Genomic DNA, 27583 nt, shown 5'->3' on the forward strand with positions numbered 1-27583 from the left:
GGTATCTGGCCGACAGTTGGCGCTGGTGGGCACACCCGTAACCTTCATAGCGATCGCTCGCGAGTTTTTTGAGTGTGTTTTCTGTCGAGCCGCAGAGTTGCAGCTATTATATATTCACCGGGTAAGTATATTCAAAAATTTATTTTATAATTAAAATATCATTTTTCATACTTCTCTATACTATTACTCTGCAGCCATTCTTCAAAAGCCCTCTTTTTCTCTTCCACTTTTACCTTCACTCCTTCATTCCACCATTCACTGCCCTTCCTCATGCTGCCTCCAACAACCTTCTTGCCACATACATCACTTGCAATCCCAACAATATTTTCTTTTGCTAACTTCCACTCCTCCTCAAAATTACATATATATATATATATATATATATATATATATATATATATATATATATATATATATATATATATATATATATATATATATATATATATATATACTGTATATATATATATATATATATATATATATATATATATATATATATATATATATATATATATATATTTATTTATATATATCAACCACAATAGCATGTGATACTGAATTCTATCTTGGGAATATATATCCCTGGAATTCATTTATTGTAATAGTTTTTGGTTGGGCAGAGATTTGAACCCCGGCCTATTTAGCCGAAACTGTGCATGCGAGGACTCTACCAACTGAGCTATCAAGAGAGAAATAAGTTTTAGACAAGTCACCGCACTTATTCCAATTAAATTCATGAATCTGTTCTTAAACTTGAAATAAATCCATCTCCGCTATGATAGCTCATTTGTGAATTTGCAACATGTGGTTATTTATGATGAATACGTATCACTAACACTCGTGATTTCAATCAATGTAAATATCAACCACTATAGCATTTAATACAGAATTCTATCTTGGGAATACATATCCACTGGAATTCATTTATGGTATTGATTGAAATCATGAGTGTTAGTGATATATACTCATCATAAATAACCACGTGTTGCAAACTCACAATTCAGCTATTATGGTGGAGATGGGTTTATTTCAAGTCTATGAACAGATTTCTGAATTTGATAAGAATAGGTACAGTGTCTTGTCATAAACTTATATCTCTCTTGATAGCTCAGTTGGTAGATTCCTCGCAGGCAGGGTTTCGGCTGAATATGCAGGGGTTCGAATCTCTGCCTAGCCAGAAGCTATTACCATAAATGAATTCCAGTTGATATATATTCCCAAGATAGAAATCGGTATTAAATGCTATTGAGGTTGATATTTACAATGATTGAAATCAGGAGTGTTAGTGATATATATTCATCATAGATAACCACGTGTTACAAACTCGCAATTCAGCTATCATAGTGGAGAAGGGTTTATTTTGAAGTCTATGGACAGATTCCTGAATTGGACAGGAATAGGTATGGTGACTTATCATAAACTTAATCTCTCTTGATAGCTTAGTTCGTAGAGTCCTTGCTGGCATGGTTTCGGCTGAATATGCAGGGGTTTAAATCTCTGCCCAGTCAGAAGCTATTATCATAAATGAATTCCTTTGGATATATATTACCAAGATAGAATTCGGTATTAAATGCTATTGTGGTTTTACATTGACTGAAATCATGAGTGTTAGTGATATATATTCATCATAAATAACCACATGTTGCAAACTCACAATTCAGCTATCATAGTGGAGATGGGTTCATTTCAAGTCAATGAACAGATTCCAGAATTTAATAAGATTGTTAGATAATTTCAGATGTGTTTACTACAAGCAATAAGTACATTTCGTATTATTAGTACAAGTATTATAATTAGTTATTTTGTTATGATATTTATTCAAAAAATAACAAAGTTCAAGTTTTTTTTTTTTTTGCATTTGGTGCAATTTTGAGCACTGGTGTGGAGTGTTGTATTGAAATTATTACTGTGATTTTTTATTTTTTCTTGCAGAAAATGCATATGAGCTATTACCTCTCATCAACAGTATATGACTTCTTTTTCAAAGGAGCCAATATCACCACAACATGGGGTAAGTTTTGTTCTACTTTAACTCTGAAGCCAAAAGCATTCTATTGAATATTGATGAATATATACTATGTTCATTGAGGTTATTGTTCTTTGCTTCATTTACATATCTTGAGAAGTCTTATGTATTGGTTGTGTGTAATGTTTACTTGTTTAAAGTTAACTTCTTAAAATATCCTATAACTTAATGGTTCATATAAGCATTTTCCCCACCTCAAGATGAAAAACAATTGCATGACTTATTTGGCGACTACTGTTCCCTATTAGATACTACTTTCAGCTAAGTTGACATTATTAGCCATCATCCAAGTATATCCATAATGGGATGATTCCCTTGTTAGCTGTCTGATTGTATTGTGTACTATATAAAAGTTCCATCTACTGTAATGTATCATGTGATTTAACAATTTGGTATTGTCCATTTTTGCATTTTACTTATCTTAGCATTTTTTTGTTTTGTTAGTTTTTTCTTGGAAAGGTATCTTATTATTTAAATGAATCTTACCTGGTGGTCGTTATGCTTTAATCATCAAAGCCACTGGATTTTAGACCATTAGAAATAAATCATACCTCTCTCATTCTCCCATCTCCCCCTCCTCTGTGATACCCAGTAGACCCGATGAGTAGCGCTTGGGAAAACACAATCAGCTATTATACCTAAGAACTATATATAATTATTGTCGAGCACACTGTTTGGAAGGGCCTCTTCTGCTCTTGACTTGATTTCAGATAGAAATGGGTGTGTCGTCTGGATTTAAAGTATGTATAATTCAGAAGGTTCCAAGAAGAATTTAAGGTACTACAAGAGTTAGTGAGTGGTAAATAATGTCGCGGACGACAGTGGGATTATTAATTGGGTTTTTAGTTTGGGGCTGTTGGTAAGAAGGGAAAGTCTTCACTCCTTGGCATCTCACAACTGTATAGGCTCTTCTGCATTTAGTCTAGCGAGTAAGGAATTAAATTAATTCCCTTATCAAGGCATGGTTTTGTTATGAATTTAGTGGTTAGATGAGATTCAGGGTGATATTTTTACTTTTGTTATCAAAATCAATCTGCTTTTATATGAAGCAGTTATATGAAGTGACATAATATACACCATGCTCTCCTGCCAGTTATACAAATGCTGGTGTTAAATTTGTTATTTTTTCCAACACTAAAATTTACGTAATTTTTGTTCCGTCACTACATATAAACCAACACTATTTATAGGGGTAATACTTTCGGTGAAGCTAAAAGACGATCCATTAGATTTTTAGCGAGGGTTAACTATCTGCCTGCTAGTTAGCGGGGGATTGGTGGGGTCGGGGCAGAGTAGCTATCCCTCTCACTCATGCACTTGGGCTGTGAGCCTCACTGCTGGCTTGGGTGGAGATCGGTTGTTACTGCGCTTCCCTTCACCAATTTTTGACTTGCCTTTATTACTCTTTTTTGCCTTTTCTTTACAGTGTGTATGCGTGCATCTTCTTACCATTAGTATGCAGACTTGCCCAGGACCTGAGGACCACTCTTGTGGAACGTTTATATTCTCGGTAGACACGAATCCTCACTGTTTATGTCCCGTCTATAGAGGGCAATGGAGTGATAGTAATAACACTTGTTCGGAATGTTGGGAGTGGTCTGCCTCCCAGCGGAAATAGTGGCTGATGGTGCTTCTTCCCCTAGCGAAGTGGCCCCGCCTCTCCTCCAGGGGAATCCTTCATCTTTTTTTGTATTTTTCAGGTGTGCCTGTCCCTAGGATTGACCGGCCCTCCTTCGAAGGAGGTTCTGTTTCAGCTCTTTCAGCTGGGTGCTGAGAGATAACGTACTTCCTCCTTGGAGGTGGATCCGTTGACCTTGCTCAGCATAGACCTTAACGACCTTGAGGACTCTTCTTTAGCCCTGACAGTTGATTCCGGTCCTGCCTCATCCCCCGCTGCTACCGCCGTTGCCGAGGACTACGCTCCTGCCCTTCTCCAATTATCCTTCGGGGGCGGAGCAAAGTCCGAGACATTTCTCTCCTACGAGTGGTCACCTCTCTCGTTCATAAGGGAGAACCCCCAAAGAGACACCTATTCAAAGGCTTGCCTGAGACCAGCCAGCTGGTCAGCCCTCCCCTGCGGAGGCTTGTCCTCACCGGCAATGAACTCGTAGAGTTCGTGGGCCTCCTCGTCGCCTCAGATGTTATCCTTTGCCTCTGGCGAAGAGATATCTGTTTGGTTCTTCACCATCTGCTGAATGATCCCCTTCGGAGTATCGTTAAGGCCCTCGCCGTTTGACCTCCTCAGCACTTGGCTTCGCCTAGAGACCGTCAGTCTAACAAGTCTCGCCGTTCGCCATCTGGTCCTAGACCTTCACCTGTATCACCGGACTCTCCTCGAACTTGCCGTTTGTCAGTCCAACACTCCTTGCTGACTGCTCGCCAATGAACTGCTGTTTGTGGTTTGCCAATTGTTTCCAGTCACCCAGCTCCTTGTCCTCACCGGCAAGGAACTCGTAGAGTTCGTGGCCCTCCTCGTCGCCTCAGACTTTATCCTTTGCCTCTGGTGAAGAGATGTTTGTTTGGCTCTTCACCATCTACTGCTGAATAATCCCCGTCGGAGTATTGTCAAAGACCTCGCCATTCGACCTCCTTAGCACTGGGTTTTGTATAGACCGTAAGTCTAACGAGTTTCGCCGTTCGCCATCTGGTTCCCGACCTTAGCCTGTATCACCGGACTCCTCAAACTTGCCGTTCGTCAGTCCAACACTCTTTGCCAACTGCTCGCCAATGAACTGCTGTTTGTGGTTTGCCAATTGTTTCCAGTCATCCAACTCCTCGTCACTCGCCCGCTTGTCATCGACCAGCTGTTCGCTGTTTGCCAACAGTTCGCCAATGACTCGTCACTCCCCAACAGTTCACCGTTCTCCTACAGTTCGCCGCTCGCCGACGATTCATCATTCTCTGACGTCTCGCTGTTCACCAGCTCACCATCGGCTTTCGACTGCATGTCAGTCACCGTCGGCTTGTCATTCGCTAGCGACTTGCCAATATCCGTCAAACGCTGCCCCTCATCCATTAGTCCCTCGCTGCTCGCCGTTTGCCAACTTGCTGATCCCCTGAATGATTGGCAGGTGTGTGGCATTCACCGACCTCTCGGCGCTCTCCCACTTACCATTCATCAGCAGCTCGTCAAGTGGCAACCTCTCGTCACTCATGTGACTCGCGATCATTCGCCAATTATCCAGTGTTCACCAGAACCTCAGTAGTCTCCTGACCATCGTCATTGCTCGCCAGAACGGCACTGTTCTAAGGAACGTTGTTGTTCGCATGAGAGGCGATCATCACACAAGCTTTCTCCTTCACGAGCCTCCAGGCGCTCACTGGAGTATAGGCATTCGCCTTCTCACCGTTTACCCTCTCCCTGTTCTCCTGCTTGCAAATGCAGGACATTGGGTTCTCCTGGGAGATCAGGACGAGACAGGAACTTTCCCCCAACGATCTCCTCTTCGGGAAGATCAGATGTTCAAGGCTCCTAAAGAACCGGCATCTTGACCAGTCGGAGGAAACTTCAAAACTGTAGACTCCCGCCAGGTCGTCATCGCTCTCAGGCAAGGCTCCCTTGCAGAAACCCTCTTTATCGATCCTCTCAGGATCTTTCAGCCAGCGTCACAGTGGGTCAGGAACTGTGGTTTGGAGCCCTGGTGAGGGCCGTCCATCAGGCTTTTGTAGCAGGCGTTCCCCCGATTCATCCATCGGGAACACCCGGGTTAATTATGGAGAAGTCTTCCTTTCCTCCGGTGGACCGAAGGCAAAAATCCATGGTTCCTCCCCATAGATAAGCTTTGGCTTCTTCCTCCTCTTCCCTGAAGAGGAAAAGAGGAGTTTCTGACAAGGTAGTCTTGCCTAGAGTCAAGCTGACTCCAGTCAAAACATCCAGGCGGAGGCTCAGTATTGTCGTCCTTACGCCTCTTCGACCGGTTGCACAACCTTCACCAGGTTTGCTCAGAGAGGAGTCTCTAGTGAGCTCCTTCCACCCCTCTCCCATTGAGGTGGTTCCTCGGAAACTTTGACCAGTTTCAAAGCCCTTGGAAGAAACCGTGTTGCCTCCTGCGGGCGAGCAATGAAAGGGGGTCCCTCCGAAGACCATCCTAGAAACTTTTTTCCCTCCAAGGGAAGAATCCAAAGAGTCTAAGACCCTGCCAAAGTCCTCTGGAGGACTGCGAGACCTTTCGAGGGTCACAGAAAGGCTGTCTCCATTGACTGCTGTACCACATTATTCCATCGACGACCCCGACCCACCCCGAGATGACGTTTTGGGGTGAAAGACTCCGAGTTCGACGACCTTCTTCCTAAGGCTGCTAGTCTGAGGCTATTAGAGGCAGTGCAAAGGGAGTCCAAGAAGTCTTCTGGCAGGTTTTTGCCTGCATTCAGACCCAGTGGTGGCCCCTCAGGAGGGCAAAGACATGGTCATAGACAGTGTTTCTGGCACTCAGAAACCCCCAAGACCAGTGCTGCCTATGAGGTCTTCAGTGAGCCACGTCTGGACCTTCCCCTACAGGAATTGACGAAGGGGATCTCTCTAGGGGTCCTCTCCGGGTTGCAGGTTTTGTTCTCGACGTCTAAGATCCTCAACCAGGAAAAGGTGGCGAAGTATGCCATGCAGGCTACTTCGTGGCTGGACTTCTGGTTGGGATCTGTAGAAAACCTGATGCGGAACAAGGATTGGTCCAAAGAAAGCTCCAGAAAGGCAATTGGAAACCTTTCTGCTGTCGGGAACTCTAACCATTGAATTCCTTGCCCACCAAGTTGTAAATTTCAGGGCAAACACCATCCTGTGGCAAAGATTCTCCATTGCAGAGAGATTCCATCGCCAAATCCCACAGATTGTGATAACGAAATTCTGGAACTTCTCTCTGGAGGGGTCTTCCTTATTTGAGCCAGAAGACGTTGAGCAGGCTGTGGAGAGATGGAGGAAATCCAATCAGGACTACCTTCTCCTCATGGCCTTGACATCCCGGACTTATAGACCACCTCCACCTCCACATCTGCAGAACAAACAGCAGAAACTGCTAATGATCAAGACTACAGCTAACCATCCTAAGGTGTCTAGAAGCCAATTCGGCCAAGGACAGGAAAGGCTCCAGGTCCTCCTGTGGAAAGAAGAATCCTTGGGGGAGGCGGCTGACGCCGCAACCGCTAGGATGGACAATCCTCCCACTTGTCCACCAGTGGGGGGATGCTTGCATCGCTGCTGGCAGAGGTGGATGCAGCTCGGGGCCAAACCTGGGACAGTCTCCATGATTCGTTCAGGGTATCGCATTCCGTTCACACAATCTCTCCCTTCACTGACCAAAGCTCCAGTTCCATCAAGCTCCTATGTGAAGGGACTCTCAAAGGAGCTGGCCCTTTGGGCTGAAGTCCAGACCATGGTGGAGAAAGGCACTCTCCAAGAGGCCCTTGACGACTCGCCAGGCTTCTTTAGTGGATTCTTTCTTGTGAAAAGGTGTCTGGAGGCTGAAGATCAGTCTTCGACCTTTCAGCTCTGAACAAGTGTCAAACAGACTCCGTTCAGCGTGGAGATGGCAGGCACTGTCAGACAAGCGGTAAGACCACAGGACTTCATGAGTACACTGGACCTAAATGACCTGTACTTCCAGATCCCAGTCTGTCCGTTGGACCTAAAGGACGCATACTTCCAGATCCCAGTCCGTCAGTCTTCAAGGAAGTATCTGAGAATCATTCTAGGCAACAAGAAATACCAGTTCAAGGTACTGTCCTTTGGTCTTTCCACGGCACCTCAGGTCTTCATGAGAGTGTTCGCCCTAGTGTCATCTTGGGCTCGCGGAATCTGCATCTGTCTCCTTCGCTATCTGGACGACTGGTTGATTCTAGCAGATTTGGTGGCGACCCTTCTTCAACACGGAGACAAACTTCTAAGGCTTTGCCAACATATGGGGATCATGGTAAACCTCAAGAAGTTGTCATTGCTTCCCTTTCAACGACTGGTATACAGTACTTAGGAATGATAATAGACACCAACCTTCAGAAAGTGCTCCAGTCAGACGACAGGGTATTAAGGCTGAGGAATGTTGCAAGGCCATTCCTTAAACAAGAAGAACTCTCAGGCCAGGGGTGGTTATGTCTCCTCGGGCACCTATCATCCTTGGCCCGTCTAGTTGCCAATGGCCGCCTCAGGATATGATCTCTCCAATGGCAGCTTCAGTCCAACTGGAATCAGGCCTTCAATTCCCCGGACATTCTGGTCCCCATGGGACCAGAGAAATGGACGGACCTCGAGTGGTGGGTGGTAGACGAGAATCTGCTAAAGGATGTCGACCTCCCCCCCGGACTTGATGCTCTTTTCAGATGCATCAAAAGAAGGGTGGCGGCCCCACATGCTGTACCACACGACCTCAGCCCTTTGCTCAGAGTTCGAAAAGTACCATGGAGTGAATCCCTACCCTCCGGCTCGTCAACCTAGAGCTCATGGCGTCAGGAGCATAAATACGTCCCTGGCGTTTAAATGTAATTACTCTGTGGGGTAGGTATTACAAGTGTTGTGTGTGGAAGTGTCAGACGACCTTCACTGCTCACTATCTGCAAGACATGACCCAGAGGAGAATGGAGACATTCTTCATTGGTGTTGTGGTGGCTGCACATGTCGTTTAGAATCCCTCAGGCTCCTTGTTGGACAAGTAGCAGATGGTTGAGGGCAATGGTTATCCGAGATTGGTCTGGGATGAATGTGTAAGAATGATATGCTCTTTCTCTCTTTTATCTTCTCCTCTCTTGGGGAACAGCACCATGAGGCCTCTGCACGCTGGCCTCACCTATCTGCTAGCAATAACAATTTCCCTTGTGTAAACAAATATAGTATTAATACTTGTCTACATTCCCGATACTCTCTGTGAGTAGGGTACTGGGAAACGTCTATGTTTGATATCAACATTCCTATTTAACTGAATATTCTTATTGTACTTAGACGGTCTTATTGCTAGTTTTTCACAAGCATTCAGGTTGCTCAGGCCACTATCAGTGCATTGCACAAAGTTTTTAGCGAGGTGTCAGGGTTTTCTCAGTCACATGCCTAGCCTGTACGTAAAAACCACGAGTCAGTGGCCAAGTCTGTAGTCAGACTTCTACCCTCCTAATGAGTGAGTCATCCCTAATGGATAATGTAAGGTTTGCAGAGTGTCGGAACAAAGGACAAATGTGAAAGTAATTTGTATTTTTCTTAACGATACAAACCTGTCGCTATTTATACAAATTGTCCTGCCATCACCTGTCCCCCACAAGTCCTACCTGCAATCAAAAAGTGACTCAGTTTCACTGGTGTGTGAGTAAGGTGGATAGCTGGTAACCCCCACTACCCCTCACTACCCCCACTAACTAGTGGTTTGGGTAGTTGCCACCTTGCTTAAAAGTCTTAACGGCTAGTCTTCCAGCTTCACCGAAAGATAATCCCTAATAAATAGCTACATGTTTGTTTCGATAGGAAATATACAAATTACTTTCAAATCTGTCATATTAATAAAATAAGGCTAGTATAAGAGGGCCAAAAACGAAAGTGACCGACTCCTACTGCTACGAAATTACTCGACCCACGATAAATTAGTTTAGTTTTTATAATGTAAATGTAGGAGACTTATCATAAGAATTGTAGTCATGCTGGTTTAGTGTGCCAGAGTCTGCTTCATTATCGACTTGTCTGTGAGATTCAAGGCGTAAGGCATGTCTTTCTTGCCTCTGAGTGGGTGGTCATGAATCTTCTGGCTTGGCCACCCGCCAAGCTGTCTTCTGGCTGGACAAGTGGTCAGATGTGGGATGTACTTTGCAAGGACAACAAGTTTTCAACCCTGAGTCTTTGGCAAAGTACAGAAGTCTTGTGCTATCTGGTTGGAAGGCAGTGACCTTCTTTACATGCCAGTCACGAAACCAGTGGGCTGACTGTGTTTGGAAGGAGTGATTCTTTGGTTTTCCAACTCTTGAAACAAATCAGTCTAGAGGTAATGCTGATGCCCAAATCACATCGGTGTTGGAAGCCATGACTCTCCCTCTTAAGAGTCATGTGCAGACAGTGGTGGAGAAATGGAGGACTGCTTTGCAGGAATTTGATCCATCATGCAGTCTTTTTTTTAAGGTACTTGCTCTTCAAAGGGTCTGAGGCCAAACTCTTTGGTGCAACCATTTCTAGATCTGTGATAAGAAGGCTAGCTTAGAACTGCTCTTGTCTCCGATCAGGACTGCTCATGACCTCTTCTCTTGAAGGGATTTTGTTTATGCACAGCCCTTTTTAGGCCTCCAAAGTGGTCAGATCAGGAAGGGGTGAAGATGGAAAGTGAAGGGGGGAAAGCTGATGTCAGCATTCCCCATTCCTTGTTACTACAAGTAGGGGGAAACACTGTCATGCCCTTGAACATGACAGAACACATAGCTTAGTCCTGAGTAGTGAGTGTCCTTTGGAATGGGTAGTTGCTATTTTTTTTTTTTTTTTTTTTTTTTTAACCAATGTCCCCCTTAACCATCTTATGGACCAATAGTGTTTTTGAACAATCCCCAGCTTGGCACTGGCAGTCTTCTCATCTACCTCCCTGGAGAAGCATGTACCACATAGGTGTTTCCATCAGAGATCCCTTTAGTGATATTTGAAGAATCTCTGGTCAGCCTCTAGGGATGCCCCAAATCATCCTATTCCAGTTAGTCATGAGGCACGAGCTGATCTTCCTGGTGACTGGATGAGGAAAACTTCACCTGGGGAGTCCCACATAACTCCTCACCTCTGGACATGCAACTGTTCTCAGATGTGTCAAAGGAGGGGATGGGGCATGCACCTGGTGGCCTAAGGTTTGTGGTCATTAGAAGAAACTTCTTCACTTAAATGCCCATGAAATGGAAGCCACATTTCTAACTGCAAGCATTCCAAGAATGTTTGAGGAAGCACTTGGTAGTGTTGTTAAGTGACAACACCACCATAGTAGCTTACACCAAGGAAGGTAAATAATGAAGTCTTATGACAGGATAATGGGTGGAACAATTTGTCTGCGCTCACCCCATCCTTTACTTCTTTGTTAATGAATTCAACGGATGTTTCAGGTGTACGTACTGGAAACATTCTAAATTTTAAGGTAAAATATAAAGTACTTTTGAATTTGTTATTTTGTGATTTTCATTGCAATGTGATATTGAGCTTGTAAAAGCTTTTATATGGTTTTTTGGCACTGCTAGTCTGGATGGCATGGGCCAACAGTCTTTTCTGGCCTCATGGGATAATTGAGGGTTTAGTGTCTTCCAGCAATTCTTTCTTATCAGATTGTTGGAAAATTTCAACAGGCCAATAATCCTCACTTGCTTTCTGAAGCTGGATTCTTGAACCTTCATGTTCTTCTAGTGGATCTTCCAGAACCCCCATCCATGTCAGATAAGGATGCTCTACCACAAGAGGTACCATCAGAACCTCAGCCTCCTTGTTCTTGAGGTGTGTGGCTCCAATGATGCAATACCTTATCATGAGAGGTTTTAGTATCTGGCTGTAGAAGTTATCTCTAACTTAGGCTATCAATGTACAGTGGTATCATGCTAGCTTAAGCAGGCAGTCTGTAACTATTGTAATATGAGAAGCCTTATTCAGATTTGCTTTAATTTTGAGTGTAGTGCAGTGGACTTCTTGCTTTTTCTTTCTTTGCTGTTTGAGGGAGTTGTCTGTATTAGCTATCAATGGGTATCACAGTGCCCTCTTTGTAAGTGTTTGAGATTAGGAACATTAATCTAAGGACATCAAGTGAGCTTGGCCATGTGTGCAATAGCTTTGCAATAAAGACTCCTCCAAGGATGTTAAAGACTGCCATCCTGGAACCTTTCATTTGTCTGAAAGTATCTGCCCAGTCCATTGTACGAACCTTTAGTAGGCACCTTTCTTAGGACTTCTTTTCTTTCACTTCACATAGGTATTTGTGTGTTCTGTCTTGTCCCAGATCACATATCCTACGAAGAAATAGAAGAGCAATGCCCTATTTTATATGTACCAGGTTTTGTAGCTGAGACACAGAAAACTTCTTTCTTGCCTTGCCTTGCTCCTTTTGTTATTTTAGCTCTGTCTTCCAAGAACACGATGTCTCAAAGGCTGTGAAATTCTTGTTTCATTCACCAGCCCCCTTTAAATGTAAGTGATTGACTTCACTAATTTCCCATTAGCTTTGACAAGTTTTCCAAGTCATCTTAATGGCTTATAGAAAAATCACTAAAGTACAGACATTCAAAATGACAGCCATTTTTATGGTCTTTAAAAGTAGATACTATTATTAAGTTTTTCTAGAGGAAGTCTCCAAATATCATTGCTTTTATGTGAGAGACTACTTGCAAATTCCCTGACATGTTCTGAGTTTTCCTTCTCATAGTAATGATCAAGTTATAGTAACTTCTTAGTCACATGGACATTTTGATAACTGAATCATCTTTTACTATGGTCACATTTACATGACTTGGACTACTGGAGTTGCTTGCTTATATGTGTAGTGAGCATATGTAAGTGTTATTAGCTTAGTATTTGGGGCAACCCTATTTAAGTACAACCCATAGCCATTCTAAAACAGTTCCATTAATGGCAGAGCTGTATAGTCCATACATGTATAATCCTTTGTACAATAGAATATCATGATTAATTCTTTATTTTCTTTTAAAGCAGATAATGTGAATTTTTATGGTAATCCATTAATATTAGCTTGTTTAAAGAGTATGTATTTGAAGATAAGATTTTGCATTTGGATTTTCAGAATTTCAAGAATTCTTTTTTATCTACTTTCAGGAATGGTGTCACTCTGCCTTGGTCTGATGTCTCTTTCTGTTGTGATGGAAGGATTCAAAGTTGCACGATCTCAGCTCGTAAAGCTGTCTCAGTCACGTAGATTAGGAACCAACCAATATGGCACATCAGAAAGGTCGCCACTCATTATGTCACAGTCTGTTGTTGCTCGTAGAAATGAAAAGCTGTTGTATGGACGCAGGTAGCTTGGGTTTGGCTTATGTAAAAAGCTTTAAAAAATGTGGTGTATTTAAGTTTTTTCATTTTAGTTTTGTTTATATTTTTCTGTTACATAGTACTGTACAGAAAAAGGGACAATAATTTGTGGAGATCTTGTTATCTGTTTTTTAAAATTATGCATGTGGGGTTTGTTTTTGGCTAACATCAGTGTTTTGTGTTGATAAATTGTGACTAAAATAACAAAATAGCTCTTAAAGATGGTACATTCTGGCACATTTTATTCTTCTTTTATCATTTATATTTTTTTCAAGGAGGGATAGAACAACATAATAAGGTAGAAATTAGTTAATGGGTTATCTGGAAATGCATTTGATTTCCTTAATGCCTTCACTCAATTCAGCTTCTTTACTTTTTAATTTGTATTTGATCCAACAGTAAATACAAAACCCTCGCTATTTATAGGGGATATTGATTCCGGCGAAGCTGAAAGACGAGCCATGAGAATACTAGCGAGGGATAACAACCCCAACCATTAGTTAGTGGGAGGGATGGGGGTTAGCCGGCTACCCCGCTCACTCACACATCTGGGCTGAGCACCCACTTTGCTTTCTGGCTCGGTAGAGGACGGACGTTACCGCTCTCTCCTGCCATTAAGACTTGCTGTAGTAGTTTGTGGACTGTGGCCAGATGTAGCACGCAGACTGCCTAGTGTCCGAATGCCGACCACACTCCAATGTTCACTACACAAAAAAATATAAAATGTTGAAATCCTCATAAATCTGGGTAAAAGGTAGACAATCAAGGATGAACTGGGCACTGGGTACCACCCCTTGATTTTATACTGGGCAAGGGGACTCTGCTAGAACCTTACTTCCCTATTATTTATCCTGCCTTGAGCTTGCTGAATAAACAGGTAGCATGACCGTTGACTCATTTCTGGGAAAATGAGCAGTATACATGAATAGCTTGAATCTCAGGTTAGATTTTATAAAGGAAACAAATAACACTAAACATATGAGGGGTGGCTGAGAAGGGGACACAATGGTGTAAGGTACTAGAATGAAATGCTGCCTTCATAAAACAAGAAAATTATATATTTGGTGATAAGGAAAAAGGTTTATATCATTCCTGAGAGAAAGAAAAGAAACTTACAATCTTCAGTGTTACACTCAGAGGGGATGGCTAAATAGCATATCAAATACAGTTTAGTAACTTGCTAAAGCTATGCTACAAACATCTACATATTATAGTACATGGCCGTGTGTACGTTGCTATTCACAATTTATGCTACAAACTAGGCCAACTTGATGAGTACTAGTTCAATAATCATCCAAATTGTTTCACAGTATCATTGATGAGAATCTATTCAGTACTGGATCACTATACCAAGTTCACAGTAGTTTATAATGTAACGGAATGTTCACGTCACCCCAACAATTCTATGGGTTAACAGGATACCCAAAGTATGTCTGATATACATACATTCCCGCAGTCCACTGGCTGGGGTATTTCACTACAGTTCAGGTCAAATCCCTCACACTTGGGGATTTCTGTTGATATACACAGTCAAAGATCTGCATTATGCTTCTTTACTTGATAGCAATTCTAGTTGCCTCTTCAAGCCCTAGAGGGAGTAGGGCATGCTGCAAAAAAAATATCATTAGACAAGGTTGAAGGACCAAAATATGAAAAAGCATACAAATAAAAATTCTAACAAATAATATGACAAATAATTTGTATTCTTCCTAACTATTATATACATACATATACCAAAGGCACTTCCCCCAATTTTGGGGGGTAGCCGACATCAACAATGAAACAAAACAAAAAGGGGACCTCTACTCTCTACGTTCCTTCAGATTAACCAGGGACTCAACCGAGTTCAGCTGGTACTGCTAGGGTGCCACAGCCCAACCTCCCACATTATCCACCACAGATGAAGCTTCATAATGCTGAATCCCCTACTGCTGCTACCTCCGCGGTCATCTAAGGCACCGGAGGAAGCAGCAGGGCCTACCGGAACTGCGTCACAATCGCTTGCCATTCATTCCTATTTGTAGCACGCTCTCTTGCCTCTCTCACATCTATCCTCCTATCACCCAGAGCTTTCTTCACACCATCCATCCACCCAAACCTTGGTCTTCCTCTTGTACTTCTCCCATCAACTCTTGCATTCATCACCTTCTTTAGCAGACAACCATTTTCCATTCTCTCAACATGGCCAAACCACCTCAACACATTCATATCCACTCTAGCCGCTAACTCATTTCTTACACCCGTTCTCTCCCTCACCACTTCGTTCCTAACCCTATCTTCTCGAGATACACCAGCCATACTCCTTTTACACTTCATCTCAAACACATTCAATTTGTGTCTCTCCATCACTTTCATTCCCCACAACTCCGATCCATACATTGTAGTTGGTACAATCACTTTCTCATATAGAACTCTCTTTACATTCATGCCCAACCCTCTATTTTTTACTACTCCCTTAACTGCCCCCAACACTTTGCAACCTTCATTCACTCTCTGACGTACATCTGCTTCCACTCCACCATTTGCTGCAACAACAGACCCCAAGTACTTAAACTGATCCACCTCCTCAAGTAACTCTCCATTCAACCTGACATTCAACCTTGCACCACCTTCCCTTCTCGTACATCTCATAACCTTACTCTTACCCACATTAACTTTCAACTTCCTTCTCTCACACACCCTTCCAAATTCTGTCACTAGTCGGTCAAGCTTCTCTTCTGTGTCTGCTACCAGTACAGTATCATCCGCAAACAACAACTGATTTACCTCCCATTCATGGTCATTCTCGCCTACCTATTATTTTAATATTTTTGATTGTTTGTCAGTTAATTGTATTTTTCTTATTCTTAAACTTATGTTTTTGTTTTATATACTGTATATGTAAACACACTCATTACATCTTTATATATCTTTAAGCTTTTATTACAATTGTTTGTGTGACAGTGTAATGCGGCCTTGGTATCCGCTGCAGGGGAGTTGTCGGTACCATCTGGGGGCACCAAACATTTTTGGTATTTTCTGATAGCTATATGTATCTGCAACACAATGCAGCATAATGGACATGTGTGACTCACAGCTTAAGGTCAATAGAGCCGTTGATTTGTGGGTGGGGTCTAAACATAAAAACGTCATATTTCCGACCGTAATATCAGACTACTTTATTCTTGTGCAACAAAATACTCATGGGAATTTATTCAGATCCACAAACCTGAAAGCTTTATGTTTAAATTGCATCTTATAAGTTGTTACATATGAATTGGAACCTTTTTAGATTGTCCATTACAGTATTTGATAAAAAAAATGACAACAATAAACGCATTATATGAAAATGAAAATAAAGTTGAAACATCATACATAATCAACATTAATTAAATTTTCCAGATACCTGTATAAGCCTATACAACAATGCTACCATTTATGCAAAATCAGTCCATACCCAGCAGTGTATGACTACATTGTATTATACATAAAAGGAAACCTTAAATGTTTATTGGGTTTCAATGTCACTGTCACTATCTGATCCACCTCCTTGCATATCACCAACATCGTCATCCTTCATGTTTTCACAATCCTGCAGGATACAGGCCTGAGTACAGGGCAGTCCATTCACAATACACTGGCAGGAGGGCAGCTTGCATGACTTCTTGCATTTGCAGGAGAGGAACTCCAGGACTACATTTGGAGCTGGTGCTCCTGTCATCCAATATATCTGCAGTTCTCCATCGTCACCCAACAACCAGCCTTTGCACTCCAGTGGGCTTGGCAATTTTGGATCTGCCCTCAGTACACGATACCAGATAGCAGCCTGATAGTTGGCCCTCGCAGCATGTAGATAGAGACAGTCCTTACAGGGGGGCAGCTGTGCGGACTCTACATGTCTGTCCTTCACCCTGAACAGTTCATAGCGCATCTCGTTAACATCACAGATTTCTGAGTGAATAACGTAAAGTCGGCATGTAAATTCTTCCAAGACCTGGAAAATTTCATCTTTGAGCTGTCACTCTTCCCCAAGTTTGATGAAGACATCTTGGAAGTGATCATGTGTCATAAGCAGTTTCAGTGCAGCTAGCTTTCCTCGACCACTAAAAGCACTGACTGTGTCACATCCTGTAAATTAATGTAATCTGAGAAGAGAAGCACACACATCATGGCCCAGGGCAGCTGACACTTTGGAGATGCTGATATATCTGGTTCGAGTAGCTGTACCACATTTCACATACACACTGCAGTCAATTTCTTTGTGGAAGATAAGGCAGAGAAGAATGATGTCTGTATCTTCAGCTATCATGATGATGGACGATACATGAGGAGCTGCATGTTTCACGTGAAAGATGACTCTGGGGTCTGCTTCCTCCTGGGACGTTTTCAGGTTGTCTTCTTCAATAACATCATTATGTGTGAGTCTGAAGCAAAGGTTATCACAAGTAACATACATAGTTTTTCCACCCAGTTTTTCTCGCATGCGGAACTTTTTCCATTGGCTGACGAGGAAGCTGATCAGTTTCGTCTTACTATCATTGTAGGACAGGAGACGTCTCCATTGAAGGATCTTGTGACCAGGAATAATGTTAGTGAAACATATCCTACTTTCTGAACCTCGTATAGCCCCCTCTGCTCCTTTGATAGATAGCTGCCGATAAACATAAAAAACAACATCAGTGCCTTCACTGCTAGCACTAGTCTGGATGACAGAAATAAACATCTGTTCCGCCAGCTCTTCAAAAGTAAGCTTGTCACCTTTCATCTTTTGAACAATAATCATCCCATCAATGATACAAGCAGAAGGATATTCCATCTCTTCAGCAGGTGATGCTTTGGCCTCTAGTTTTCTCACTAGAGCTGCTTTGTTCGTCTTCCTTGGTGAACCATCTGTGTTGGCTAACGACCAGGGCACTGGACCAAGTGGATGTTTTAGAACCTCCTTCATGCTAAGTTTTCTAGACGAAGCAACAAGTATCATATTTGCAAATAACCTGTTGTCACTTTTCAGGATAACCTCTTTATCATTTACTTTCGTTTTATATCTTTTTGTACCGTCAAAAGTCTTGAGATTCAGCCTAGTAAGTCTTCAAAAAAATTCTGGCCTCTCTCCAGTCGACTGTCCTGAAATTTCAGCCGAGCTTCTTCACCCTTCTTCCGGGCTGATAGAAGATCACGAGCTACATTAGCAGATACAGCAGTACCAGTCGCAATATTTAGCAGCCCAGTTTGTCCTTCAGCAAAAGGATTGGTCCAGTGTCTCTCAGGTATTTGAACCAGGCATATATTTGCTTTCTTTCTCACAGAAGATGCAGATATGGCCTAGGAACATTGTGGCTCAGAGTCGGGTCCTTTGTTCAACTGCTGAAGTGTTTTCTTGTGTGTGAACTTAGACCTACAGTCTCTATGGTTGAACAGTTTTTCACCATACGCATGTTTTTTGAGACTAACGTACAAATAATGCAAGTCCTCTCTATTGATGATAGCACTTTCTGTCTTTTTGTTGATGATTCCATTGAGCATCTTCTTACAGTCACACTATCATCTGAAAAAATATAAATAGATGTAGAAGAACGTTCTGTGAAGTAGTATAGTCGTTTCGAAGAAACAAATGCTTTTCATAGACTACATATGAACTGTGCATATTAACGTGTAATTAATAAATTATCAATTAAATCTATTTCATCCATTCATGTAAGAATATCAAACACAAATAACACATTTTCTAATGAAATTATCTTTTTATTCAGCACCCACAAGCAGTTGTGTGTTGGAACATTTAGTGGTAAAATCGTATTTTTTTAGTTTTTTTTACATAAAAACTTATAACTGTCATAAAAATCTTAAGCTGTGAGATTGAAAAGTCCATCATGCATTTTTGTTAATGGTATGGGTTGGCAATCAATAAAAAATAAGTTTCGTTTGGTGCCCCCAGATGGTACCGACTTCTCATCTGGTTCATGGACTATGTTGATACTCCTCCCTTACTACGCTGCTCTCCTTCTTACTTGGATGGCCGACAGATCCTCTGTGGGGCAACACCTTTCCAGTTAGTGGGTTAGGTGGCATTCCCGAATGATTTCTTCAGTAATGTGTTGAAATGATAACCCTTTGTAATTTAACCTTTTCAGCTCTCGATGTAATTTAACCTTTTCAGCTTTCGACTCCATAATCCTTATTGCGGCGATGAAGGGAGTGCATAGTCTTTACTTACTCCGCTCCCTCTCGGGGAATCACCTTCCCACTGAGGGTTGAGTTTTCTCCCTAGTAGTCTTGCTTGTCAGCTGATTGATTATTTGTAATTTTTTTTTTTTTTTTTTTTTTTTTTTTTTATACTGCCACTCTCCTTCTCACGACAATGACGGCTGGTGAAGGGCGTGTGCAGTCCTTACTATGTTTCTGCTCTCTCGGGGACACCCTTCCCGTTTGGAGGTTAGGAGATCCTCCCGAGGGAGTTTCCTTTCATAATGTTTAATTTTTTCATCAAATACCGATACTGTTCTTCTTCGTTTGGATAAGTCAGCTGACATTGAAGAGCAGGTCCTTTCGTTCCTGTGAAATCTGCTGTACCTGGCCTGTCACAGTCCTGCGCTGAAAGGAGCTCCCATCTTGTGGCTACTCCTGATAAGCTTTCTGGTTCGACCTTTTCCTTGATGAACAAGGTCCCTGACGATAGTGGTACAGTCCCTGTTTCAGTCTTCTGCTCCCCAAACGAGGGCATTGGCATACCGAGTTCCTTTGGGTGGTCCAATTGGGGGATCCTTAAGAGGTGAACCCAGGAACTAACCTCGGCTACATTTCACAGGTAGCGCTTGATGCTGACTGTCAACTTGAACCAGGCTTTTGACGGAAAGCAGAGAGCGCTGCCGGGAGTTCTGCCTCCAGGGCTTGGAGAACTTTCCCTTCTGAGGAAGAGTTAACCTCCCCTGGTGTTGGGCTGCTCTCCCTTCAGAGGGAGAACCTCCTATCATCTGCTGTTTAGCAAACTTCCCGCTTACGAGGAGAGTTGCTAACAGCCTGACAAAGATCAGCAGCTGCTATCTCGTCACCGGAGACTGCGCTTCTCCCCCTTAGTCTGGGGAAAAGCAAAGTCCAAGGCGAGATCCTCGTTTGGGAGGACATCTCTTTCGTTCATGAGAGAGATCTTTTCGTGATCAGCTTGTGCCTTACGCTGAGGATGACGCTTCTCCCACAAGGCTGGGGGAAGCAAAGTCCGAGGCAATGTCCTCCTTTGGTAGGTCATCTCTTGTCCATGAGAAAGATTGATCCATGACCAGCATGTGGCATACGCCTACGCTTTTTCCCCCAGGGCTAAAGGAAAGCATAGTCCTACGACATATCCTTCGGGAGAACATTCCTCTCATTCGCGAGAGAAAGCTTGTGATCAGCTTTTTGTGACAGCAGACTCCCTCTCCGGAGGAACCTGCTAGACGTTCCCCTTCTGGGTCCATCGGGTGGAGGAGTTTCTGACCCCTCGTCACCCTGGGCATTTTCCTCCCTTTGCGGTAAGGAGACGCCTGTTTGCACCTTCAGTTCGGGTTCTCATCTTGTAGTTCCTTAGAGTTCTCGTGACGGTTACGCTGAGCCTTCGGTCTCTCGTGACTCAGAGCCTTAGGGCTCCTGTTATGCTGAGCCTCCGGGTTCTTGTAATCTTGGGCCTTTGGGTCCTCGTTTCACTGAGTCTCCGGGCTCTTGTGACACCCGTTACGCTGAGCCTTCGGGGTCACGTGCCGCTCGTTGTGTTGAGCGTTTGGGCTCTCGTGACCCATGTTACGATGGGCTTTTGGGCTCTCGTGACCCTCGTCACCCTGGGCCTTCGGGCTCTCGTGATCCTCGTCACCCTGGGCCTTTTGGCTCTCGTGATCCTCGTCACCCTGGGCCTTTTGGCTCTTGTAACCCTGAGCGCTCTGGCTCTTGTGACCCTGGGCCTCCGGGTCCACTTTATGCAGAACCCTCGGGTTTTTGTGACCTAGAGCCTTCGGGTTCTCTTCAAGCTGAGCCTTGGGAGTCTCGTCACCCTGAGCCTCTAGGCTCACGTTAATTTTTGCCACCGGGCTTTTGTAACTCTGAACTTCCTGGTTCTCGCGGCTGCAATCCTTGTGGGTCTTGTTATGGTGAGCATTCCGGCTTTCGTGGCGCTCGTTGTGTTGAGCGTTTGGGACTTGTTACGCTGGACTTTCGGGCTCTCGTGACCCTCGTCACCCTGGGCCTTCTGGCTCTTGTAACCCTGAGCGCTCGGGCTCCAATGACCCTGGGCCTCCGGGTCCACTTTATGCAGAGCCCTTGGGTTCTTGTGACTTAGAGCTTTTGGGTTCTCTTCAAGCTGAGCCTTGGGGCTCGTGTCGCCCTGAGCCTCCAGGCTCACGTTAATTTTTGCCTCCGGGCTTTTGTAACTCTGAACCTCTGGGTTCTCGTGACTGCAATCCTTCTGGGTCTTGTTATGGTGAGCATTCGGCTTTCATGGCGCTCGTCGTGTTGAGCGTTTGGGCTCTCGTGACCCTTGTTAAGCTGGGCTTTCGGGCCCTCATGACCCTCGTTATGCTGAATCTTTGGGCTCTCGTAATCCTGAGCCCTTGGGCTCTCGTGACCCTTGTTTTGCTGGGCCTTCGGTCTTTCGCACTTATGTGACTTTGGGGCTTCGGGCTCTCGTCGCGTTGAGCCTTAGTGCTCTCGTGACCTCGGGCCTTTGGGCGCTTGTCATGTTGAATTTTTTTATTTTTGTGACCTTGAACCCTTGGGCTCTCACTACATTGATCCCCCAGAATCTCATAGCCAGATGGCTGCTCTCTATGCTGCAGAATTACGTGAGTTATGCCACTCTACAGCCTCAGCTGGCTGCTATGTGTCGGCTAACAGCGGCAAAATCGCACGACGTACCAGCATAGCATGATGTATCTGCGTTGCGTGACTTGTAATGTCACTCTACACTCCCAGCTGGTTGCTATGTATCAGCTAGGCTGGTCTCGACAGCTCCGTTACTCTCATCTTCGGACGAACCACCGTTACCTTTTCCCCTACCCCTCCCACTAACTAGCGCTCGGGGTAGCAGCGGACTCATGATTGTCTCTCATCACCGAGAAACCCTCAACATCTCCGAGATCGGTGTCAATCTCGCAGAGCAGAAAGAATTTTATACAACCTATTCAATTCAATCCTTCTGGCTGGTCTTGGCCTGCATTAGGTGGTGGTATTCCTGCTAGCGAGAAAGTGTTCGCTGGCAACCCCATACGAACCAGCCTAGTGCACAGGTAGTAGTCGACTTACGACGGAGCTAGGTACTGAGACACGTCGTAAGTTGAGCAGGACATATGTCGAACTAAAGAAGTGTAGTTTCCGTAGATTTATTAAGATGCGTTATGATTCGGCAATCATCTAAGTCATATTTTATCTATACTGTATTTTCTTACTGTATATCGTTATCTAATTTTCTTGTTCCATAGGATATCATATGTTCTAATAAAGCATTACAGTAATCCGTCACACATCGCAGTTAACGGGGACCAGAACCGACCGCGATAGGTGAAAAACCGCTAAGTAAGTTCTTTCCCTATTTTTTAGTACATACATTTTTTTGTGTACACGTACATGTATGTATAATAACAAGAAGTGTATATTAACCCTGTAAATGCTTATGTTATCATTAGAACATAAACGAATCATGTAAATAAATACTGATAATATAAATTATATACTGTACATAAAATAAAGTACTGTACTGTATAAGTACTGTAATATAAATACAGTATTTAATACATTACGTATACTATATGTACATTTACATTTATACATGAATAATGTATAAATAATATAAATAGAGTGTAAGTGTACATGTACATACATATGTAGATATAAATAGTGTACATGTATATACTGTTGATATGTTTTTAGAACTCATTTATTCTTATTGTGGTGGGATGCACACAAAAGCAACCCCCACACCCTTGATCATTTTAAACAGACAAATTGTCCCACAACAGAAACTTTCCCATTACTTTTACTTTGACTGGACTACTGAACAGAGGGAACAGTAAAACAAAACATAACCTTAAAGCTATATTTCTTACAAATTAAACAACCGTCTCCTCCTACGTAGCAATTCCTACACCTGCGCTGGCCTGTCTCTAAGGTAAAGTGTCAATAAAAACCCCTTTTTATGAATAGAACTTACCTGGCAGTTATATATACATAGCTAATAATCTCTATTTCGGCAGAATTTTTCTAAACGAGGCAACCGCCTTGTGGTGGTTGGGTGGTAACACCCATTAAAGGGTGGTAGGAGGAATCATTCCCATTTTCTGTTCTTCAGTTCATCTCTGCCGGCCGGATCGACAACACGTTGGTCCGTCATTAAGAGTTTTTCTTCGCTTTCCCTGCTCGGTGTACCAGTCTGCTTTTTTGGTGAAGTACTCTGATTTGGGGTTTTGGCGATCGTGTATTTTGTTTTCTCTTAGCTTTTTTGCTGTTTTTCATTATGAGTGAAAAGAGTCATTACCGTATCTATGCGAATGAGGAATGTAAGGTGAGACTACCAAAAATGGCGATAGACCCTCACACCGTTTGTTCTAATTGTAGGGGTTTTGTTTGTGCCCTTGATAATAGGTGCGGGGAATGTAAGGTTTTGGATGAGAAAGATTGGTTAATTATGAAGCGCTATGTGCGTAAGTTAGAGCTCGATAGAGTTAGGAGAGCTTCTAGGTCTAAGACTAAGTCTGTTAGTGGTAAGGAAGACGAACTTAGTGTAGATTTATCTATTGAACCTATAATTGATTCCTCTTTGGAAGTTGATCCTTCCCTTGAGGTAGTAACTCCTGCACCTCCTACAGGTTCCGTATCTACGGATGACCCTCGGTACGCTAGCCTGGCGGCCGAGTTGAAGGCCATTAAAGAACAACTGGAGGCCTTTAAAGGTAAGGAAAGTGAAAGTGCTTGTGTTAGTGCAGTGGAGGTGGCGACTGACCGAACCTGTCATTACCGTAGGCCTAGACCTCTACCAAGCTCCCAGGACCAAGGGAGAAGGTACGTCGATGACCGAAAGGGGTGAGAGGTACGTACCCTCGGTCAGCCGTCGCCTCAGACAGTCCTGTTGTTGATTCCCAGGCTGCTCTTGACCGTCACGGGAAAGACGTGCCGGATGTGTTGTTTTCTTCTCCGAATTCGTCCAGACATAAATGGAAGTTTGAAGCTTCAAGACCTACTAAGAGGAGATGGAACCGCGACGAACGGTCTCGTTCTTTCTCTCCCGGTTCTAGCAGTTATGAACCTTGTCCGTCGGAGGATGATTTCGACTCCGTGCCTGTGAAAAGGGCGAAGCCTACTGCCGAAGATCCTCCCCCTTCTACGAGTGCTATTCGTCAGCCCCCCCCCCCCCCCCCTCGGGGCCGCAAGACCCAGCTGATGTTGCTAAATCCTTTATGTCTGTCATGCAGGAACAACTTTTGACTTTAGTGCAAGCCTTTAGCCGCCCTCACGCCCAGTCTGACAGACGTAAAGACGACTCGTTACCGATTAAGAAGTCTGCTTCTAAGAGAGAACGGAGTTCTTCTTCAAAGAAAACTTCTCCCTCTCTACGCCAGGATGAGGAATGTGTGCTTTCGCCAGGCGATACTTCTTCGCGATACCAGGACGATACGGTTTCTCGTTCTCGATACCGGGACGATACCTTATCGAACGATGCTGCTTCTCGTTCTCGATGCCAAGACGATACCTCCTCCCGTTCACGATACCAGCACGATACCTCCTCTCGTTCGCTTCGCCACGACGATACCTCCTCTCGTTCGCTTCGCCACGACGATACCTCCTCTCGTTCACGACGATACCGACCCTAGTTCTCGACGCCACGACGATACCGCCTCTCGTTCACAACCCACGACGATACCGCCTCTCGTTCTCGCTGCCACGACGATACCGCCTCTCGCTCTCGACATCAGAACGACTCTGCCTCTCGTTCTCGGTCCCAGGGCGATACCACCCTGCCTCTTCGGGACGATACTGCCTCTCGTCCCAAGGATTCTTCTAGCGCTGGACTCCAGGATGCAACCCGTCTTTTGCAGGATGATGCCTTTGATTTGCCCTTGTCGGGTTCTAAGGATCCTTCTTCTCTTTCGAAGGATATTACAGATGTGGATCAGGACCTCGAGGATGTTTCTGATGACGATGATAATCCTGCCGACGCTGCGGGAGATTACAAAGTTCTCTCTCGCTCCCTTCTTGAACTTTTTGGAGAGGAATTCCAACCTGCTGCCCCTCAATCTCCTCAGTCCCAATTTAACAGAAAGAAGGCCAAGAAACAGTCGGCCTTCATCAAGATGAAGCTGTCTATCTCCGCAAAGAAGGCTCTCACGAAGATTGATGACTGGATGAAGGAGCGGAGACAAACAGTTAAGACTTCCTTCTCGTTTCCACCAGCTCGTCTTGCTTCAAAAGTGGGTATGTGGTATGCAACTGGAGAACCTTTGGGTCTGGGAGTGCCTTCCTCCTCCAAGGGTGACTTCTCTGGTTTAGTGGACTCTGCTAGAAGGCATGCTCTCAACTCAGCCAAGGTCATGTGGTCGATGTCGGAGCTGGATCATCTCGTCAAAGGTATTTTTAGAGCCTTTGAGGTTTTTAGTTTCCTAGACTGGTCGCTTGGGACTCTCGCAAGGAAAACTGACCAGATGGAAGGATCTAGGGACCTTACCAGTATTATGTCCTGTATGGATAAGGCCCTCAGAGATGGGGCGAATGAGTTGGCGGCGCTGTTCTCAGCTGGGGTCCTAAAGAAGAGAGCTCTGCTTTGCTCTTTTGCTTCTAGGTCTGTTACCACTGCACAAAAGTCTGAGCTTCTTTACGCCCCCCCTCTCTCGACATCTTTTTCCCGAGTCCCTGGTTAATGACATTACGCTTTCTCTGGCCCAAAAAGCCACCCAAGACCTTTTATCTCGTTCTGCTCGTAAACCCTTGGCAGCCCCTCCTTCTTCTTTGAAACGGGAGGAAAGGAGATTCCAGCAGCCCTTTCGGGGCAGGACTACTTCTTCAAGACCAGATTTTAGAGGGAGAAGGCAAGAATCAGGACCAAGATCTACCAGGGGTTCTTTCAGACCTCGCTCCAGAAAATGAAGTTCGTCTCCTCCAGACAGTAGGCGCAAGACTGTCAGGTTGTTTGCAGTCTTGGAAGAGGAGAGGGGCGGACACCTGGTCCCTCTCAGTCATCAAGGAAGGATACAAGATCCCCTTTCTGAAAAAACCTCCTCTCGCAGATGCTCCGCTGGCCTTAGTAGCCCAGTACTCAGATCCGGGGAAACAGAAGGCCCTAATAGACCTTGTCGACCAAATGCTAGACAAGGGGGCGATAGAACCGGTTCGGGATCTATCCTCCCCAGGCTTTTACAATCGCCTGTTTCTGGTCCCCAAGAACTCGGGCGGATGGAGACCCGTCCTGGATGTCAGTGCTCTCAACGTATTTGTGGAGAAGACAAAGTTCTCCATGGAGACAATTCAGTCGGTGCTGGCGTCAGTACGTCCGGGGGACTGGATGGTGTCCCTCGACTTGCAGGACGCATATTTCCATGTCCCCATCCATCCGACTTCGAGGAAGTACCTGAGATTTGTAATGCAGGGCAAGTGCTTCCAATTCAGAGCTCTTTGCTTCGGTCTCAGCACGGCTCCTCAAGTCTTCACCAGGATAATGGCGAATGTGTCAGGTTGGCTGCATCAGGAGGGGATAAGGATATCCTTCTATATGGACGATTGGGTGATTCGTTCACGATCGAGGGAGAAATGTCTGGAGGATTTACGGAAGACTTTTATGATGGCTCAAGATCTAGGCCTGGTCATCAACAGGGAGAAGTCTCAGATCAGACCGAATCAGACTATTCTCTATTTGAGGATAGTTCTGAATTCAGTTCTTTTTCGGGCTTCTCCCTCTCAGGAAAGACAGACCAAGTGTCTCGTAAAAGTCAGAACTTTCCTGGACAAGAAGAGATGCACAGCGAAGGAGTGGATGAGTTTGCTGGGGACTCTATCCTCCCTCGAACAGTTTGTCTCTCTGGGGAGACTCCACCTAAGGCCTCTTCAGCACTTTCTTTCGAAGACGTGGAACAGAAAGATGCAGGAAGACTCCTTTTCCTTCCCCATTCCAACAGAAGTCAAGAATCTTCTGAAGTGGTGGCTGGACCCAACCTTGTTAGGGGAAGGGATCTCCTTACACAAGAAGAACCCAGACCTAGTGTTGTTTTCAGACGCATCAGAGTCAGGCTGGGGGGCAACACTAGGAAGCAAGGAGGTCTCAGGCTATTGGGAAGGAATTCAGCTGGGATGGCACATCAACAACAAGGAGCTGATGGCCATTTTTCTGGGGCTAAAGGCCTTCAAGGACTTTGTGTCTGGGAAGATTGTGGAGGTCAACTCAGACAACACCACAGCTCTTGCTTACATCAGGAAGCAAGGAGGGACTCACTCTCTGTCTCTGTTCGAGACAGCAAGAGAGCTCCTTCTTTGGGCGAAGGAGACAAGATAAACCTGCTGACGAGGTTTGTTCAGGGACAGAAGAATGTGAGGGCGGACATGCTCAGCAGGAAAGGGCAGGTCCTTCCCACAGAATGGACCCTCAACCAACAGGTCTGTCAGAGTCTCTGGAGGCTGTG

At 44.3% G+C, this 27583-nt stretch overlaps 1 protein-coding gene across 7 annotated transcripts in view; it reads left to right on the forward strand.

Annotated features, from left to right (window-relative positions):
• Positions 1 to 27583, forward strand: part of LOC137654679 (high affinity copper uptake protein 1-like) — a 206114-nt gene that overhangs the window by 57550 nt on the left and 120981 nt on the right. For 6 of the 7 annotated variants that reach the window (XM_068388545.1, XM_068388542.1, XM_068388541.1 and 3 more), the window contains exons 2-3: positions 1936 to 2014; positions 12771 to 12969. In XM_068388545.1, coding sequence (XP_068244646.1) covers positions 1939 to 2014; positions 12771 to 12969 — 275 coding nt within the window. In that variant the 5' untranslated portion in view covers positions 1936 to 1938. The remainder of the gene's footprint in view (positions 1 to 1935; positions 2015 to 12770; positions 12970 to 27583) is intronic. The other variant, XM_068388548.1, reaches the window with a different exon arrangement.

This window comes from Palaemon carinicauda, chromosome 15 (genome assembly GCF_036898095.1).
Source record: "Palaemon carinicauda isolate YSFRI2023 chromosome 15, ASM3689809v2, whole genome shotgun sequence".
In the NCBI taxonomy this organism is placed as follows: Eukaryota; Metazoa; Arthropoda; class Malacostraca; order Decapoda; family Palaemonidae; genus Palaemon; species Palaemon carinicauda.